The sequence below is a fragment of the Mobula hypostoma genome, chromosome 4 (genome assembly GCF_963921235.1).
Source record: "Mobula hypostoma chromosome 4, sMobHyp1.1, whole genome shotgun sequence".
Classification (NCBI taxonomy): Eukaryota; Metazoa; Chordata; class Chondrichthyes; order Myliobatiformes; family Myliobatidae; genus Mobula; species Mobula hypostoma.
The window spans coordinates 152,353,629-152,369,211 of NC_086100.1; the positions used below are offsets into that span (position 1 = coordinate 152,353,629).

Consider the following 15,583-nt stretch of genomic DNA (forward strand, 5'->3'; position numbering starts at 1 on the left):
ACAAGTGTAAGAGAATGAAATGATTGTTACTCCAGATCCAGTGCAGCATAAAAACAACAATAAACATAAAAAACACAATAAATATAAATATAAATATAAAAGCAATCCTATAAAACACAACGTACAAGAAAAGTGGCCATGCATGGGGGATGAAGGGTGCTGAGGGGCTGTGGAGAGGTGGGTGATGTGGATGTAGTGGTGGTGGGATAGATTAATGGGTGAAAGTGTTGATCAGCTTTGGAAAGGAACTGTTTTTGAGTCTAGTGATCCCAGTGTGGATGCTGCATATCCTCTTCCCTGATAGGAGTGGGACAAACAGTCCATAAGATGTAAGTCAGGAGCTGCTTCACTATTACAGATCTGACACAACTTGTTCTCTCTCTCTCTCAACTAAATTTAAAAGTGCCTCAGCCCCAAGCCTACAGATCATACTCCATCTTGAAATTGGGGATGAGAATAGATTAAAAGGTTTGAGGGGGGAAGAGAAACGGGTTGTGTCGTCAGGGCCGTAAGGCAACAGGATATCGCTTCTTTTGAGGATAAACGCAAGTATGATATAATCGGACAATATTGCTTCTTTCCATGTGGATGCAGCTGCCTTCGGAAGCAGAGACTGATACAGTAAAGTGACACAAATTGCATTTAATTATTTAGCAATTACCAAAAACTGTGTCAGTGAAAGATGGGGATAAATCTCCATTGTTACTAAGTGAAGTTAACTTAGTGGAATGCCCCCTGATAGTTATAGAATTCCATTCATTTCTCTTCTGTTGATTTCCATAGAATGATATAGATTTTATAATGGATGGCAAACACATGTGATATATCTTCCTTCCTCTTGTCACAATGATTATGGTTTAGGTTTTAGAAGTATGGAATCATAGACAAAGCATGTAATTACACTTTCCCTCACTCGGTTCATAGCCCTGCAGATCTGTCTGTTCAACCACATGTCAAAGTAAATGTGATAAGGGCTTTTCCCTTCACCATACTTTAAGGCAGTGAGTTCCAAACATCAAATATCCTTTCCTCACCTACCTGTTAACCCCTTTATTACTTACTTGAATCTATTCTCTCACATTATAACCCTCTGATAAGGAAAATAGGTCCTTCTTTTACTCTTTCTAGACCCCTCAGAGTTTCATATTGCTCAATTAAGTCTGCCATTTCTTCTCTGTTCCAAGGGAAACAATTCTGCTTTATCCAATCTAGCTTCATAATAGCCTCCTTGTAAATCTCTGAAGATTCTGCACTGTAATTATATTTTTCCGGTAATGTGATGACTAGATCTGGACACAGTACTTAAGTCTTTTGTATTCAGCTCTACCAAAACCTCCCTACTCTCACATTGCATGTCCCCATTAATAAGGAAAATCACCTCGTTAATAAAGTGAAGGTACTAAAAATAAAGATTTTTTAGTATCTACCAATCTAATTGTCACCTGTAAGGCACAAATATGCCATGGTGTCTTTTGTTTTTCTAGGTCGTTTGATATCCTAACATTTATTGTCTATTCCCTTGCCTTGTACCTCCCCAAATACATTACCTTACACTTCTCTACATTAAATTTCGTTTGCAACTTTTCAGACTGTGGCTTCTGGTGGTCTAACCTTTTTTTCTTTACACTGTCAATTACACTGATATTTTTATTATCTGGAAAATTTATTTTGTCCCTACAATTAATTTTATGTCTTTAACATATATCATAAAAAGCAAACGATTGGATAATGTGGAAGCCAACAGGGCAAAAAAACCTCGCGTCACAAAATACTGGTGAAGCATTACCCTTCACTTCATGCCACTGAGGACAATTTTGGATTTAATTTTTCATTCCCTTAGATTCCTTTTGCTTTTATTTTCTAATCAGCCTATAGTGTAAGATCTTGTTAAAAGTCATATTGACCACATTAAGTTATCCAATATCTATATGAGTAAAACGGCCCTAATGCTATCATCCAGCTTTGCATGACTTTAGTTTCTACCTATATTGCCATGCAGTTTTGTTTTTGAAACATTTTGTAGGATCTAAATTATATCATGAAGTGTACCAAAATGGAGCAATTCATATTTGCAACACCCACCCCCCCACCAGCTCCCATACTCCAGTAAGAGAGTCTATCCTTCTGAAGGTGTGTATCAGAAAAAATGTAGAGCAAAATTTGCCCTCCACTCTGAGTCAGGTAATTAATCAATTAAGACAGAGGAGCAGAATTAGGCCACTTAGCCCATCAAGTCTGCTGCGCCAATCAATCATGGCTGATATATTTTCCCTCTCAAGTCCATTCTCTTGCCTTCTCCCCATAACTTTGATGCCCCAAATAATCAAGAACCTATCAACCTGCACATGGTCATCTAAATTTCTGGTGGGCCCTTCAGAAGGTAGAACTCCTTCTGGAGTACACAGTATGAAGTTAAACATCTTGGTATCCAACTTTAATTCTGAGAAACGAGTTCTTGAGTTATTGAGTAAGGCTGCCATTATTTATTATCAACAGGATCTGGTGCTTGGAAGAGGAAATTGAGCATTTTAATCAAAAATTAGGACAACTGACCTCGAAGAGAAGAGATCCCAAGCCTACAGTCTCCTGTTATCTGAGGGAGGACAACAGCGAGGTGGTTATGTGCTTTTACACACTAAATAAATTGTTGATTCATTGTACATCATTTTAAGATTTCCAAGATGAAAGGTGACATTTCTATATCCCGTTCTCACAAACCTGAGCATTGTACTGCAAGCAAAAGCTGTTTGAATATATCCACAAGAAAAATGATAATCAGTTTGCACAAGGTGATAGCGACCAGGTTATTTGCTGAAGGCTGACGGATTGGCCAGGGCACTGAGAAGGACCACTTTTCCCTTCAGAGGAAAAATTTTGTATTGTTAAGTTGCGATGTTAAACCAAGACCCTGCCGGCCTTCTGACAATGCAGGCCTTCCTCAACCTTGCACTAGTTATCAGCTGATGTTTTTGCGCTCAGAATTCTGTAGCAGGACTTGAACTCACAACCTTCTAACAGAGGCATAACAGACGCTAAAAGATGAGCCGTACTGGGTTGGGAGTGCTAGACCTATTAACACTACAGATTAATTCAATGATCCATAAAAACATTAAAAATAGAAAGCAGGAACAGAAGTAGGTCACTTGAGTGTAATCCATCCATTCAATATGATCATACTGATCATTCACTTCAGTGCCCTGTTCTAACCTTCTCCCTGCTTGCCATTCTAACATCCATCCATGGACGAACACATTGCTAGCTTTAAGAGAAGAGCATGGTGTGCCTAGACTCTGGCCTAACCTCTAATTCTTCCACATCCCTGTCCCTAGACCCTAACCTGACCCCTAACTTTCCTCTCTGCCCCCCCCAAACTATAGCTAGAAACCCTAAAAAAAAAACTAAATCTGAGCAACAACCTTGAAGGAGATCACAACTCAGTGCCATATTGACTGGAGTCACTCTTAATACGAGATATGAATAGTGTTTGCATTCTGACATGAATTATTAATCTAAATTGTACTGGACACAAGCTTTATTGAATGGGCACAGATTCAGATCCAGTTGTGGTATGATATATAATCCCTATGCTGCATACCGCAATTACTTTGTATTTCAACTATAGCTAAAATTAATTAGCTTCAGCCAGCAATGATTACTTCAGGTGATGCCATTCCTTTTTCATTGGATTACCACTATTTTAAACCCATACTTCAGGAAAATTTGGCAACCAATGGCTTCCTCAAGAGAGGGTATTGTCTGCTGGGCAAAAGCCTGTGTTTAACTTAATGCCAATGAGAAAAATTAGTTCCATCTTGTTTGGAGAACAAGGCCTCTGTCTTATGGTCTTCATCAAACAGGATTTATGTAAGCATAGCAAGCCCAGGCATGCTGATTGTATCACAAAGGCTCTGGCAGTTTTATTGTTTATTAATTGTTTCTGTAGTGACTGAATTGAATAGACTTTGTGAATGACTTTATGAACCGTGTTCACTGTATCTGGAGTTATAAGAATCTGTCAGGGGTCCTAAATGTCTCTTGAAGACTGTGAAGACACTTGAAGCAGGGAAATTTGTCAGCATAGATATGCATGGTCAGTGGCAATTTTCCTGGGAAGAATTCTTCCTATGGTTTGGAGGAATGCTATGTCATTAACTATTCGACATAGCATATATTGCAGTTTGAAATGTTGATATAGGGGCAATGGTAGATCTGGTAATCATAGCCTTTGGACAGATCACACAGAGAGGAAAACAGGGAAAGCGATGAAAAACACTATGTAACCCTAGTTTTTTCAACGGGTTTTCCATTGGGGTCGTGGACTAATGTCAAACCCATGATTTGCAAGTCTTAGGTTTGATATTGTTGGAAGGACTGTTTTGGCACCTATGCAAACATGTGAGGTAAGCAAAGTCCAGAGAACAAAGCCAAAGATGAAGTTCAGAGCGCAGCAAGCCAGTGGTAGAAGGTTGAAGACCAGTTGACTTGACCAGGCATCAGAGCCAGATATCTGCAAAACTGAGCAGGGACTGGAGGTTGGAGGTCAGATACCTTAGAGTCCAGAGCCAAGAACAGAAGGCCTGTTCGGGGTTTGGGGGCCTGTCTGTGTATGTGAATGGGTGGGTGGGAAAGGGGCTTGTTTTGCTCTTGTTGTCTTGTCTTGTTTCGTTGTTGCTGCTTGTATTGTTCTGCTGAACATTGTGAACATGTTGTGTCAGTGCCAGAATTTGTGGCAATACTTGCAGGCTGCCCCCGGCACATCCTTGAGTATGCTAATTGTTAATGCAAGTGACGCATTTCACTCTGTTTCAATGTACATGTGATAAACAAATATAAATCAAAATTTTCTGTCGTGGACCAGTCGTCGGAATTGTAAAAAAGAGAAAAGAAAAGTGAGTACTGAGTTAGACTATGCAGGTTGGAAAATATGCAAGTGAATCAGTACTTCACCTGGAAGGACTGTTTTGGCACCAACGCAAGCACAGGAAACACAATGCCTCTTCCTTTCCCACTATTCAGGAGACAAAACAGTTTTCTAAGCTGCAATTCTAGGGTACTAAATTTGGTGTTCATAGTGTGGCCTCTTCTGCATTGGACAACTAAATATAGATTTGTGGACCATTTTGTGGAACACCTGCATTAAATCCATGTGTGTGACAATAGACGTCTGGTTGCTGGTATGTTTGTTCTTAATAAAGACAAACTTGGCAGGGGTTTCCAGTGGAACATTTTATGCCGAACTGCAGCTCAACCCTGTGCACACTCAACCAGCTCACCCTTGTGGCTTTGGCATCCAGGTGAACCCCATGCAGCCCACTGGCAATTGAAGTTTTTTTATTATGCACAGATAATAACACATGTCTGTGCTGATGGTGTAGTGGCATTTGCACCAGACTTCAGGGCAGGAGGTCCTGGGTTCAAATCCAGCTGGCTCCTTGCCCAAGTTCCATAATCTTGGGTTGAGGACTGAACTAGCAACCTGGCCTTGTAAAACAGACAAATGCTAAAAAAAAATCAAAGGTGCCACCCCATGTGCCAAAATTGAGGCGTGTAAGGAATTAAATAAATATTAACACATCTTGTACTTGAGTGAAAAACAAACACAATACCATGTGTTCCTACTGTAAGCCTGCAGGGAACAATCATCTTTTCCAACAAAAATATCTACATTCTGTAGCTGGTCTCTTTTCTCATTTTTTTTGTGAATTTTCAACTCTTCAACATTTCAGCTTCAATTGTAATGAGCAACTACAGTCCCTTATCCACTCAACAACTTTCAGTCAGTCTCTGAGGTGATTTAATGGCTCTTTTTAGTCTAATATATGTTTCCACTGGTGTGTGACTTGCAATTGTGCCGCCAATGTTTGTGTCTTTCTGGGAACTCTAATCGATATGTTCATTTTTTTTACATAAGCTGGACCTTTGGTGTACTAATGGGGTGACGCATCACAGCTGTGGGTTGGAGCTTCTGGTCATAGATTCACACGGTTCCTTCTCAGAAGTGTCCCTTGCTCTGTCTCGATCTTGTAGGAATGTGGAACTACTTCCTCTTGCACATATTCTTGTATGCCAGAATCATGATCTCAGATTTCCAGGCATCAGGACTGGTAGGCTTTTTGCATTCTTGTCATGATACTCTTTCTGTTTTTCTTTCCCTTACACTTTAGACAATTTGACCTTGTGTACTCCTTTTTCATGCATTGGAAGGTTAGTGCATATGTGTTGATCCATCAGCATTTGGGCTGGTGAAAAGCCATTCTGCAGTGGAGCACCTTTGACCATCTTGCACTTTCTTCAGGAGGCCTTTCACCACCTTGACTGAACTCTCTGCTAGCCCTTTACATTTTGCGTGATATGAACTTGTAGTTGTGTGTTCTCGAAAATTGTGGACACTACTTCACATTGAACTCCATGCCTTGCAGTTTTCAGGAAAGCAACAACTGCTTTGCTGGATGTTAATTGCAGTGATACAGCCTCTGGTAATTGGGAAAGTCGTCTATTACAACAATATGATGACTCAAATCCACTCCAACTTTGAAATACAGTCTCTCTAGGATAGGGTGTAGTGTAAGCGGTTCTGCTTGTGGCTTTGGTCTGCAGGTAAGGCATATTTCAGTGAAGCTGGCTGATTAGTTTATCCTTGGCCAGTACATGACCTCATGAGCTCTGTGTTTACTTTTTTCCTCAACAAGATGCCTATCATGTATCTTCTTAGTTGCTGGCCATCCTTTCTGTATTGACTATTTGAGTACTTTTGTTGTTTCATCTGTCCCTACTGCTGCCCTAATCTTCTCTGTTCTATGGGGAGCTACTGGACTGGAGGTGTCAATCATGTCCACACAAGCCTGTATATCTGCCCACAAAGATTATGTGGATAATTTTATGGTAGACTTCTGGTATGGACAGAATCCCATGTGGAAGCTGAAGAAAACGATCTCTTCCCTGTGGTGTGTTAAAAGTACGGTCTTGAAATTGCCTCATCAAGCTTCATCTGCCAAAACCCAGATGATGCATCAAGCTTGCTAAGCCACTTGGCACCTGCAAACCGGGTCATGATTTTCTCCCATTTTAGCAATTTCAAATGCTCTCTCTTGATGACTTGAAGGTAGGACATACACAGTAAATGGTAGGGCACTGAGGAGTGTGGAGGAACAAAGGGATCTGGGAGTTCAGATACATAATTCCCTGAAAGTGGCGTCACAGGTAGACGGGGTTGTTAAGAAGGCTTTTGGCATCCTGGCATTCATAAATCAAAGTATTGAATATAAGAGTTGGGGTGTTATGGTGAGGTTGTATAAGACATTGATGAGGCCAAATTTGAAGTATTGTGTGCAGTTCTGGTCACCTAACTATAGGAAGGATATAAGTAAGATTGAAAGAGTGCAGAGAAAATTTACTAGGATGTTGCCGGGTCTTCAGGAGTTGAGTTACAGGGAAAGATTGAACAGGTTAGGACTTTATTCGTTGGAGCGTAGAAGAATGAGGGGAGATTTGATAAAGGTTTACAAAATTATGAGGGGTATAGACAGAGTAAATGTGAGTAGGCTCTTTCCATTTAGATTAGGAGAGATGAATACAAGAGGACATGGCTTTTGGGTGAAAGGGGAAAGGTTTAGGGGGAGCATTAGGGGGAACCTCTTCACTCAGAGAGTGGTGGGAGTGTGGAACGAGCTGCCATCTGACGTGGTAAATGTGGACTCACTCTTAAGTTTTAAGAATAAGTTGGATAGATACATGGATGGGAGCGGTCTGGAGGGTTATGGACTGGGTGCAGGTCAATGGGACTGGCGGAATAAAGTTTCAACACAGACTAGAAGGGCCAAATGGCCTGTTTCCTGTGCTGTAGAGTTCTATGGTTTCTATGGCTTTGTTAAGATATCTTGTGTCAAGACATGTCCGCAATGCTCCATTTTTCCTTTGCGCAATGACCAGCGAGCTCACCCAATCTGTTGATTCTTCAATTTTCTGTATGACATTTATCTGTTCCATGCTAGTTCTTATTTAAGTTTGTCTCTAAATAGAAATGGAACTTTCCTGCATGCTTGGACAACAGGAGTCACTGTCTCCTGTTCATCTGTATGAATTTTTGTGTACATTAGCTAAGCATCCAAGCCCCTCAAAGGCACCTGCATACTCTTCCAGGAGTGTTGTATGATCATCTTTGGTCTGTAAAGCCACTATGAAAGCACTTTTCACTAGGTTGAGCTTTTCACGTGCACTCAGACCTAATATTGGGTGTACTCTCTTTTCTACAATCAGCAGCTGTGAATTTAGATGCTGTCCCTTGAGTTTGAAGGTCACTATACAGCCCCCTTTTACTGGAATGTCCTCTCCAGTGTAGCCTGTCACTTTTAACTTCACTACATAAATCTTGCTCTTTACTGTAAGGGTCTTGTAATCATTCATGGATAACAGATTCACCCAGGCTCTGGTGTCAAGCTTGAATGGTATTACTGTCTCATTTACAGCCACTGGAATGACCCATTCTGTTTTACCAGCATCAGCAGTGTGTAAAGAATCCATAAAGAATTCCCCCATTTTCTCATCAGCCGTGAGCACCTTTCTCTTAGTAGCCCCAGTTTTGCAGCACTTTGCAAAATGGTTCTTCTTCCCACAATTATTGCAGGACTTTCCATAAGCTAGACACATTTCTGGAATGTGACTACTTCTGCATTTACCGTCTGAGCCTTCCTTTTGACTTTGCTGTAGCTTTGAGAAATGCCTTATGCACTGCTCCTGTTTTCACAGCATGCACTGTTGTGTCTGCCCTGTGCAGCTCCTCAGCTTGTGCTCGTGTGGTCTCTGCTGCCCTACACATATTCACAGCATTTTCCTGTGTCAAATCTTACACATGCAACAGTCTTTCTTTGAGTCCATTATCTGGAATTCTACAAACTATGCTGTCTCTAACTAGTCGGCTTCTCAAATCTCCAAATTCACAGGACTTACGCGGTGTGTGAAGGTCAGCTAAGTATTGGTTGAAGCTAACCACTGGGAAAAAACATATCTCTCAAATGTGATGATGTTACTTAGAACAAAATACTCAAATTTTGTCATCAGAATGTCCAATGTAAAAACTGTCTCATCAATTTGAAAGCTGTTTTAGATGTCCAAAGCACCTTTGCCTATTACATGCATAAAAATAGATGCTTTCAATTTTTCATCAATCCCTCCTGCTCCACTAGCAGCTTAACATATATTGAATCACTGTTTGAAGCATTTCCAATTATCAGTTAGATTGCCGTAAACTGCATAGGTGCGGGAGGACTTAACTTATCCATGATGGAAGCTCTGAGCCTCTCACCTGAATCTCTCTTAGTGAAACCGGTGACTTCTGAACTTCTGGAACAACGTGCTCTATCTTGCCTCACTGACCAGCTTCTCGCCATCACTTGCTGCTCGCACCTTTCCTTCTCACACAGTTTCTTTCTCAGTCGTGCACGGTATTTACTTACTCTCTCTGTTTAGACCTCATGCCATCTTCTGACACCATGTTATGTTCTAAATAAAGACAAACTTGGCGTTATAGAACATTTTATAACTGAACTGCGGCTCAACCCTGTGCACACGCAACCAGGTCACTCTTGTGGCTTCCAGTTCAGGGTGAGCACCTCACATTGCCCACTGGCGACTGTAGTTCTTTATTATGCACACATAATAACGCAGTTGCCAAGCATTTTAATTCACCATCCCACCCCATCTGTGACCGCCTGCACTGTTACAATGAGACTCAATGCATGCTTGAGGAACAACACCTCGTCTTTCATCGGGGCATGTTGAAACCTGCAGGACTCGATGTCAAATTCTCCATGACTCATTCTTTCCTTTCTGCTTGGTATAATTTTTGCTCAGTTCTTTTATTCGTAGAGTCTTTCCTGCTGGGCATGAACCACAACTTTGCTATATAACACAGGCAGGAAAGAATACTGTGTCTTTAACTACTGCTATAACTGCCTCCATTAACCCATTTGCCTCCGCCAATCAGAGGTATTATCTTGTTCTACACAGCTCTCCCCTATCTTTACTGTCACTTTTCTTCCTTGCATTTCCAATGCTGAAAAGGGGTCCCAGAACTGGAACTGTTTCTCTGTCTACTGCTGCTGCCAGATCTGCTGAATGTCTCCAGCATTTTCAGTCTTAATTAGCAGGAAAAGAGCTTATTTATAGTTGTTCAATCTTGGAGACTGGAGTTTTAGACAAAACAATTAACAAATAAATACATGTAATCAAGAGTTACAGTAATAATGAAATCTATGTTGTTCATATTTTGAAATGGTATAAAGGTCTCACATAGTGTGTGTAGCCTTGAATAAGACACTTGTGTTAGTTTAAATTAAAATAAAACTATGAGCCAGAAAGTCTACAGTCTTTGTAACCCTTAACTTGTTTATCTCTGTTGTTCAGTGAGAGGGGTGAAGAAACTTTAGATGCCCATTATTAGAATAAAATACCTAAACTCCCATAATAAGCAGCAATAATGCTCTTCATAATCTATCCAAAATAGCTTGGCATATACTTTCAATTGCATTCACATGGTTATAGATTAATGTAATAAAATTGCATTTTTGACACATGCCCTATATTGTAAATTATTTACAAAGTTCTCCCAGCACTGCACATTTCCTTTCTAAATAGATAACAAGACAACTTAGTAAAGTTATACCAAAATGGATAATAATGTTAGCAGGAGTAGCCCAAGATAATTACTTCATTTAAATTTTCCTCCAAGTGCCTAAAGGAATGTCCCCAATGGCCCATGGAGCCCCCACTTTGTGCATTATCTCATCACTTCAGTCTTAACTTTAATCTAACAGTGGAGTGTGCAAATCACAGATATAAAGATGGGCAAAATTTCTTTGCCAAGAGATTGAAAAGCAATGAAGCAGTTAATTTAGCAGGGTTGGTTTTACCTCTGGTGTAAAAACACAAATATGATTTTAAGTTTTGAACCCTGCCTGGATAGTTTTAATGTGCAATTGCTAGGAGATCATCCTGAATACTATATTGACAATGCACTTCCTTTCAATTCTGTAGCAACTCCCAGTGGTACCAAATCCATCAGACTGTGTCAGAATATTGCATGAGTTAAAGGACATCTGAAGTACATAAAGCACCACAGATAAAATGGGTATTCATGACCCGTGTATTATTTCAAATATGAACAGCATAGATTTCATTATTACTGTAACTCCTGATTACATGTATTTATTTATTAATTGTTTTGTCTAAAACATTTTGTCTAAAATTCCAGTCTCCAAGATCGAACAACTATGAATAAATTCTCGTTCTGCCAATTAAAACAGAAAAAGCCGGAAACATTGAGCAAATTAGGCAGCATCAGTAGAAAAAGAAACAGATTCATCAAGTAGAGAGGAACAATGAATAATAAAGATGGATATTACAATCTGTTCTTTGGAAGTTCAGAGGCTCATTCTCTAAGTGGCTACATCGCTTTATGTTTTCCATCTGCTTTTCCTCCTATTTTCTCTCTCAATGTCACTCTCATCCTCATTCTCACACTCAAGCACACATTCACGCACACAGATCCCATATTTCATCTAATTGATTTTGCAAAATAATTACCAATTTCCTGAACTATCTTACCCCTGAGCATTTCAAATCTATATTTTATGTTTTATTCATTACTTGATTCTGGTCAAGACTGGCACCAGCTTACAACACTCCCTCAGTCAACATCTTCCAGATAGCTCACAAAAATATCTCTTTCTACTTTGTTTGCATCTGTTTTTCACCTTAAATATGTTTGTGAGACTGTTAGAGCCTGCGCTTTATAGTTTGGAGATTGTTTGAGTGATCCAGCACTTTGCTGTTTCCAAGAAGATTCCAGGAAGTGTGCACATACTCGGATGGTCTCGATGCAAAGAAATGTCGAGACGGGGCGCAAGCCGATGTTCGACTCCAATTTGCTGTTTAAAACGTCCATTAATTGCGAATTAGAGAGTTGAGGAAGATTGAGACATCGAGGTGAATGTGGAAGGTGAGCAAGATTTTCAGCACTGACTGCCTGCCTTTTGATCACTGCCAGAGTGATATTCTGTGAGCAGCCTATCACTGTATGGCTTGCTGTGGCAGCCAGCTAGGCCTCTCTGCCTCATGTGATGTCCCTCTCCTTCGATGAATGTCAGTGGTACCGGGATGGTACAGTGGTTCTACGTTTATGGTCTGTGGACATTTTCAGACTAGTGTTTTTAATATTCTGTGTTTTTTATCATCCTTTTCTTCACCGTTTTGTTGTGTGAGGGAAGGGTGTTTGGGAGTTAATGTTCTGTTGTGTTCTATTTTTGAATGTTGACACCTTCACCTACCTGGGAAGCTGTCTCACCACCTCCTGCAGTCTAGATTGAGAGGTCTCAAACAGATTTGCAAAAGCTGGGCATCCTTTGGCAGGCCATGGACACGTGTGTGGGAAGAACATGGCATCTGGCTGAAGACCAACATGGCAGTCTACAGAGCAGCTGTCCTGACTTCTCTGCTGTATGGCTGTGAAACATGGACCCCATACTAAAGGCACATCAAGATACTTGACCAGTTCCACCTATGATGCCTTCACAAGATCGTGGGCATCTCTTGGCAAGACAGAGTTCCCACCACAGAAGTGCTACGAAGGGCCAGGAGCTCTGGAACAGAGACACTGGTCATGAAGGTTCAACTTTGACGGGTTGGACATGTGGTCCGGATAGAAGATAACCACCTTCCAAAGATGGTATTCCTTTCTGAGCTGGCACATGGCACCAGAAAGTAGGGAGGACACACAAAGTGCTACAAAGACTGCGTGAAAGTGTCCTTGAAGGCATGCAATATCCCTATGACTGGTTGGTAGACCTTGGCCAAATCCGCAATGCCTAGCACCTGGCGGTCTACAAAGGCAGCAGCACATTCAAAGAGCAGTGGCTGAAGGACCTTGATCAAAAGTGCCAGGACCACAAGGAGAGACAATTCGACCCTTCAATGGCCGTAATCTGCCCGTCCGGTGGGTGCATCTGTGCTTCCCAGTTCGGGCTTCGCTTTCGTCAGAGGCGTCACTCCCAACAGACTTTCAAGAAGAAGATTATGTGAATAGCTATTTCTGGGTCACATGACTTCCTTCATTCCTTAAATTACTATAAATAAAATGTAGCTAAATAAAATCATAATGCCTCATTAGTAAAGTAAACAAAGATTTTTCAGTAACACAAGGTTCTGTACACGATGGAAATCTTAAGCAACACACACAAAATACTGGAGGAACTCAGCAGGTCAGGTAGCATCTATGGAAATGAATAAATAGTTGACTTTAGGACTGGTATCCTTCATGATGACTGGAAGGGAAGCGGGAAGAAGTCAGAAAAACGGGGTGGGGAGGGGAAGTACAAGCAAGAAGGTGATAAATAAAACTAGGTAAGGAGGAAATGGGGAATATTTTTTGAGGCCCCTTTGCAAACATCTAGGCCCTATAGGTGATCACTGCAATTTTCCCAATCCACAGCTTCTAAAGCTCTTTACTCTCAATTTATTTTTAATATTTGAATGTTTTAACTAACTCAATTGTTTCAGAATCAATTTCCCGGCTGGGTTTGTGCCTGTGCGCTGATGGTTTAAATAGTTTTGCCAAGCTACAACCATTTCATGATGTGCTGTTGTCAAGCAACTGGGCATGGCTGAGAATTGCTCTTTCATGTAAATTCATCTTGAATTCTTGCAGCATGTTGTTTCACTTACAGCTAATACCATATGTATACTCATCACACAGTGTCCTGACCTCACACAACACAGGCTAAATGTTTGCTATCAGGTAATCTTCAAAAGAAATATAAAGTCTGGAGACCTAAGTATTTCGCTGTACTGCAGGCAGTGGTCAGAATGTCAAATCCAGTTCCCTTGAAAGAGAAAACGACAGAAACCTCTCCAAATGAGTAACTAATTAACTGTTCTTGACTACACCGGTCCTGATCTTTATTCTTGAAACCAAGCTTGCAGTTTGTTAATGAATTACATCCAAGTAGTTTAATCCTAATCAAAAACACTTTAGGGAAGCTACCGATGAGGTAGACAAACTTCTCTGGCTGTGAGTTAAATTATTTCATTTTACTCCGGAGCTCCAGAACAACTTTACTGGTCAATACTTCCATACCATTTAAAATATTTTAAATTAGTGATGTGATTTTTGATTAATTAAAAACAGAAATCTGCAAGTATATTTTGATGGTGTTTACTAGGCTTTTAAGTAGACACATGAATATGAATAGTACATCTTGTTCCAGAAAATAATGAATGACCTTGAACGTGTTCAGTCCAATTCTCCAATAGGTAAAGCTGAAAGTCCTAATTTTGCATCTGATGTTTGCAGACTTCAATAGGTTTCAATAGGTACATTTAATGTCAGAGAAATGTATACAATGTACGTACATCCTGAAAATCTTTTTCTTTGCAAATATCCACGAAAACAGAGGAGTGCCCCAAAGAATGAATGACAGTTAAATGTTAGAATGCCAAAGCCCCCCCCAGCCTCCCCCTCCCATACATAAGTAGCAGCAAAGCAACGACCCCCCCCCCAACTCCCCCACCAGCAAAAAAGTATCGGCACCTTCCCCACCGCACCACGCACTCAAGCATGCAGAAAAGCATTAATAAAGACAAAAACTTGCAGTACCCCAAAGACTACTTGTTCACCCGGTAATTCAACAGGCTCTCTCTCTGCCTAAAAAGGAAAAAAAGAGGTGTCCCTGCTTCATGGCGAGAGGGGAGACATAACAAAACAGCTCGCCGATTTATGGTGTAGAAGTCTTTTGCATCACCTTTCCCAAGCTCTGTGCCCAAAGCACTCGGGTCTCTGGGCACATAGCCAGAAGCCAGCTCACTGTTTTTCATCTTCCGTCTCCCACAATGCACCAGGTGGCGGCACTGACCTCGAGTCTGCCCGCCTCTGGAGCTGTGAAAATCCAGCATCCTGAAGGTGCACTAGTCTTCCAGGCCGTGTCCTTGGCATATTGAAAAGCAGCCAATCATGAGACCCTGAAAGTGGGTCCCATTTCCACAAATAACAGAAGGCAGCGTGTAACTCCAGGTCAGGGTCTTCAAAAGAACTCCGAAAAGGAAAAAAACGAGATATTACAGATAGAAATAGAGCTGTTTCTGAAGACGCAAGCAAAGGAGTCGCTATTAGGTGCCATCATCCTCCTAAGCTCTGCCTTTATTTAAATATTATTTATTTCTTAACTTAAGATTTAAATGAAATCTTGCAACATTACTAATGTTATTAACACACTAAATGTTCTCTCATCCTATGCTCTGGTTCCTAATTGGTTCAGAGAGAACATGGGATTAATACAAATTGTTTTCCCACACAAACTAGAAAATACCTTCTCAGTCTTCTCACATCTTCATCCTCAATCTCCCTCACTATTTCTGTCTTTCTCTCCCCCTCTGTCTTCATTGCCAAACTGCATACATTATTTTAAAACACAATGCATTCAAGCAGTTGACTCTCAAGGGTCAAGCAAACATGATAACTTTGAAGCAACATCATGAACATTTCAAGGACACTTTTAAGGCTTTAGAACATGAGAATGTGGAAGCAATTAACCAA

The 15,583-nt window shown here is 40.7% G+C and overlaps 1 protein-coding gene across 2 annotated transcripts in view; it reads left to right on the top strand.

Moving 5' to 3' along the window:
* The window catches only part of LOC134345680 (uncharacterized), a 110,104-nt gene that overhangs the window by 21,172 nt on the left and 73,349 nt on the right, over positions 1–15,583 (top strand). For both annotated transcript variants that reach the window (XM_063046733.1, XM_063046732.1), the window contains exon 5: positions 2,497–2,614. In XM_063046733.1, coding sequence (XP_062902803.1) covers positions 2,497–2,614 — 118 coding nt within the window. The remainder of the gene's footprint in view (positions 1–2,496; positions 2,615–15,583) is intronic.